At 43.2% G+C, this 5,525-nt stretch overlaps 1 protein-coding gene across 1 annotated transcript; it reads right to left on the bottom strand.

Moving 5' to 3' along the window:
• Positions 1 to 3,858: 3,858 nt before the first annotated feature.
• Positions 3,859 to 5,040, bottom strand: LOC136480173 (uncharacterized). The gene is made up of 3 exons (XM_066477800.1): positions 4,981 to 5,040; positions 4,362 to 4,530; positions 3,859 to 4,265 (listed from the first exon to the last, which is right to left on the bottom strand). Exons 1-3 carry the CDS (start codon positions 5,038 to 5,040, stop codon positions 3,859 to 3,861), a joined length of 636 nt encoding a protein of 211 aa, XP_066333897.1.
• Positions 5,041 to 5,525: the final 485 nt, after the last annotated feature.

The raw sequence follows: 5,525 nt of genomic DNA, 5'->3' as shown, positions 1-5,525 counted from the left end.
AGCTTTACAAGTAAGATGAAACAAACGGGTTACGTTAGTGTATTCTTTATAATCAAGGATGTCCCGGATTTCATGATTTAACCCACCCAAAAATCTTGCCATAGCAGGTTCCTCATCCTCATCTAAATTACAACCCAACATACCCATTTGTAATTCTTGATAATATTCTTCTACACTTTTAGCACCCTATCTTAGTTGTTGCAATTTATTTAACAAATCGCGTGCATAGTAAGAAGGAACAAATCTAGCCCTCATGATTCGTTTCAAAGCATTCCAAGTTCGTGGTATGTTATTAGGATTTTTCTTGCCATACTCTATCCACCAAATAGTAGCAAAATCAGTAAACTCACTAGTAGCAGCCCTAACACGTGTATTCTCAGGAAATTCATGACATGCAAACTTTTGATCAACAGCAATTTCCCAAGTAATTTATGCATCAGGATCATATTTACCATCAAAAGGAGGTATCTTAAATTTTATCTTACTGAAAGCATCATTATTATTGGGTACCTCATGTCGGCGGTGACCACCCATACCTCTACGATTATGGTGTAGGCGACGCCGGTCACGAGTGTCATGAGCATCATGTTCAATATCAGCAGTATAATCATCATCATAATTATCTTCGAATCGCTCTTCGTCCTTGTTGTCTTCATTATGCTGCTCTTTGTCTTTCGTGTGGAAGTCATCAAAATGCTTCAGAAGAGCAGCAAGGCTTCTGTCCATACGGGCAACAGATGCCTACAATCCTATAAGCTTGGTGGTGGAGGCAAGTTGGGTGGCCTCTAGTTGCCCAATCTTGTCATTGGTCACCTGTAAATCTTGATCAAGTCCTTCTGTATGCTGCTGCACTTGCCTTGTAAAATGTTGAATGATGCCCTTGGTGCGAGGAGATTGTGGCCTCTTGTCAACATCCTCTGATCCTAACATGGTTTAAAAGACAAGGGCAACAAGAAAAACAGGTGAAGAAATAAAAGCCCTACAGCTATTAGGATGTAGCTACTGCAAGGCACTCACTCTCAACCTGTTACAAAAGCTCTTACCAATTCTTACCTTGCTCAACAGGAGGGAACAGCAACCAACAAGTCTGCAACCGTGGAATGAAGTGTATCAGTGCCGTAACAACAACACCTGTCAAGCTGTAGTCGAAATATGTGGAGCTATAGGTGGGCTAAAGCAAGGAAGTACTAGCACCACGTTAGTCACAGAAGCAAGCTGAATAATCGTTCAACGGTGGTACTGTGCTGGTCCTAGCCTAGACCATGCTAGAGACGCGAGCCTGGGCACAAAGGAGGTCACAACACACCACCGAAAACAATGGAGAAGCATAACAAACAGCCCCCCTTTTTCTATTTTTTTTCTTCTTCTTTTCTTTTTTTTCCTTTTTTTCTTTTTTTTCTTTTTTTCTGGGGATCCTCAAAACTGATTATATAAATAAAAAGACTTCACAGGAGTCACACACCACACAAACTTTTTTTCGAAGGACAGGGGTATTCCGGTAAAAAAAGAACCAAAAAGAGTTGGAGGTCATGGAGAGTTGGAGTATAAGTAGGACTACTGCTGCACAAAGATGTACTCAGATTCGGTCTCACAATAGCAACCAGGCAGCAGTCAATTCGGACTAAAAACCGATTCCAACTCGAACTCAACACCACGTGGGATTCGGTCTCAAACTCATATTCCTACTCGGTCTTTAACACAAGGATGTATTCGGATTCAGCCAACAGAAAGTTTATATGTTAGCACACGGCTGTGACTAGAACGTGACAAGAACTCAAAACTCTAAAGGACAAAAACTAAGAACAGCAACTCGACACAACCGATGTAGCCGATAACTCAACAAGCCCTAACTAAGCAGTGCTAGCAAAGGCTCAAAGGGTTTATAGGATCACGGGTAAAACTAATCTACTATATATTTTTTTTGCTTTTCTGAACTATAGGAAAAAATTAGAACAACGAAAGGATTGGAAGGCTCTCACCGATAAACCTTGCTCTGATACCAACTGATAGGATCCCGCTAGGGTTTGTTCCCGATCTTTCGATGAGAGGTGTGGGATAACTCGATTGATGGGTGGAGACGACGTTCATGGCCCGACTACAGCCTTCCAAGCTGTGCCTTAGCAACCGATACACCACCTCCAACGGCTGCCGCGATCTTGTGGAGCGCGTCACCCGGCCACTAGGGCACTCGTCCTGCAAGCAATCGTAGAACTAGCAAGAACAAGTATAGCAAGTACTGAATTACTAGATGTAGATGAAAGTTTCAAACTCAATCTCAATTAATGTGGGGTTCCGAAGACAAGAAGACGAGCGGCTGATCCAGCACGCGCGCTTACAAGCAAGTAGCGAGAGCTAAACTTGATCTAAACAAAACCCGACTATTCTTGGTGGCGGCTAAGGAGTATATGAAGGTGGAAGGACGACCAGGGGGGTGTTGGGGTCGTTCTCCAACCCTAGGACGCGTCCCTAATGGACCCAACTTGATACACGGCCCATTGGACCAAACTAAGGTGACGTAGCACCTTTGGACAGACAAGCTCTCAGTAGTAATTCAGTCATTGCGGCCGCCTCAAAATAGATATGGACTTGATTCTAGATCCATATGAAAATAGACTTCATAAGGATTCCATGAAGTACTTGAACGCCCCAATCCAAGTCCGTATGCGACCGTGGTGACCATCACAAGTTGAAGCTGTCCTGGAGTCCGAATTCAGCCTCCGCGAATCCTTGTCCCTTTCGGTCCTCTCCCTGGTTCCTAACCAAAATAAGAGTGCATGCGTCTCCATGGTCTAAATATGATGGACAGGAACTCAAGATTGAACTTACTTGATGATTAATGTGACGAGCACGGGCGCGAGTAATAGGACCAGAAACTGGTACTCGTGTCGGCGTGGATGTATTGTTGGTGTTGATGTCCTCATCAAAAAGTATACCTTTAGTCCCGGTTGGTGGCTCCAACCGGGACTAAAGGTCCCTGCCACCTCTGTCTGGCGCAGAAGCCGTTGGGAGGGACCTTTAGTCCCGGTTGGAGCCACCAACCGGGACTAAAGGTATCTCTAGTCCCGGGCGCAAAAAATACCGGGACTGGAACCCATTTTGGCCGAGGATCAAAGGTCTGTTCTCTACTAGTGTAATACCAACCGAGACTAAAGGGCCGGTCCACGTGGCCAGGCCGGGAGGCCTCTTTAGCCCCTGTTGGTATTACCAACCGGAGCTAAAGGTGGACCTTTAGTCCCGGACGAGAAACCGGGACTAAAGGAGGGGTCCTTTAGTCCTGGATTCGTGCTCCCGGTTGGGAAACCGGGACTGAAGGGCTTTCCCAACCGGGAGTACAGCTTGTTTCTGTACTAGTGGTATAATAATACCGTCGTATTATAGTGGAAGCACGACCTTTGCTAATATGTTGCTTGTCTTGTTTGACTATATCAGTATCAATATATATACTATATGTATATATCTATATCTATATCTACGTGTGCATCTAAAGTATCTATCTCTATCTCTATATCTGTATCTGAAAAAATATGGTCATCTAGTCTAGTAATAATACTACTCCTATATGGGACCAAGTTACAGTGGACCAGATTTATAAGTCCATATATTACGTCTCGCTAACTATTACCCCTATTGTGCAATCAAATCAAATATCCATATAAAAAACCACTCCTGCAACTCAGGGGGAAACTATAACAGGTTCCACTTCTTGGCCACGACAGAGTTCATTCTTTTTTTCCGTATGTGTGTTTTGGACCTGAAAAGTTCGTAAAATAAAATTGGCCGCGGATTGAGCCAAGATTTTACCGTTATCTGAAAACATGTTTATTCATCGAGTTTGCGTCAGCTAGACAGATGCATGCTTTACAATGTTTCATGAGTGCAGCAGCACTCGGTGTGAGCACGACCAGAATCATCATTCCTTGTGAAGCAAGGAGCTCTTTCAGCTATGAAGCCTTTGGCTCCACAGAAAGAGCTGCAGGTAGTACATCTTGTTAAACCATGGTCATGGTAGCAGGTAAACGGGTGCGGAGGAATTAGCATCTTTGTTGACGACGCCGCCAACTGTGGGCAGCAGCACTCCACATGAGAATGACCTTGCTTGTCAGTCCAATTCAAGCAGAAGGCTCTCTCACTCTTCACGCCTTTTGCTTTGCATAGATCGGAGCAACTCGCAAACGTACAGTGACTTATATCCTGGAAGCACGACATCTGTCGAGACCGAGCCATCGCCGGTAGCGGCTGTGGCGAGTAGTGGTCTGGACCGGAGTCTGGCACATGCAATGACGAAGTACATACAGATCAAATATTTGTTGATCATATTTATCCAACAGTATGCAGATTAAGCAGAGACAAGGGCGCCATACTGTCAAGGTTCTCGGCTTGGCAGGATGTGCGGGATGCAGACATGATCAGAAGAACCAAGAGAACAGCGGTAATGAAGTGCGCGATCCACCTTGAGGTAGTACTGCTCTTTGCCATGAGGAAGATAATGCTATTCCTCGTTTTATTTTTGCCAGAACGGGAGTCTCTTTTCTGTTGTATATATGGGTCGCGCAAGAATTTATATAGAAACAATACACATCCTGTAAATATGTTGGCTCTATATCTATATCTATATCTAAATCTAAATCTAAATCTAAATCTATCTATATCTATATCTATATCTATATCTATATCTATATCTATATCTATATTAAAAAAAATATTTACCACAATCCTGAATTATCTTGAGTGCTAAAGATTTTCTTGAGGGGCAAAACAAAACCGCCAAGGTGTAGCACCTGGTTTTAAGGACAAAATCAGATACACATCATATATGTGCCTAGGAATTCAATTCACACATATAGTTATAAATGAACAGGTAATATCAAAGACAATGCCTTTATTACATAGCACATAAGTATTTATTACAAAAGACAGTCTTACTTTACAGTATATACTATAACTCTATTCTTCTGGTGAAGCCTCCAACACCACAAGAACCGTCAACTGGTTGATCACAAGCCTGACACCTCTTGAAAAACTCCACTGAAGAACCTCCATCTGGTACCCATCCGGGATTTTGCCAAAGTATTGAAATGAAACAAGCGTAAGCTACTACCGCTTAGCAAGCATAACATGAGGGGATGCAGGCTCAAAAAGCTTGACACGGCTGAACTGCGGTAAGCACTTTTAGTTGGTCATATTTTATTATTAATCATAAGTTGCTAAGTTATGCTTAGGCTCCCAAATATGAATAATTAGAGATATCAGTAATTTTAGTCATAACCCAAACCATCCGTGTAACCAACTATTCAGTAAGGGTTCAGGCCGCTCATGACCGTGAGCACGGCTGATATATCAGTTTTACACTTTGCAGAGGTTATACACTTTCACCACGAGTCGTGTAGCCCATATGCCCGGGTTAATTACTCCCAAAACACTTCCAAGGTTAGCAGGCAGGGTACACTACGAAGCTTTTCCCCAGTCATTCTAATAAGGAGCAGTCGTTAAGGATTCCATCTCCCAAGCGTTATGGAGTCATCTCC

Source organism: Miscanthus floridulus, chromosome 9, assembly GCF_019320115.1.
Source record: "Miscanthus floridulus cultivar M001 chromosome 9, ASM1932011v1, whole genome shotgun sequence".
Classification (NCBI taxonomy): domain Eukaryota; kingdom Viridiplantae; phylum Streptophyta; class Magnoliopsida; order Poales; family Poaceae; genus Miscanthus; species Miscanthus floridulus.
Note: the sequence above shows the minus strand (reverse complement) of the source record. Positions and strands in the feature narration are given on the sequence as shown.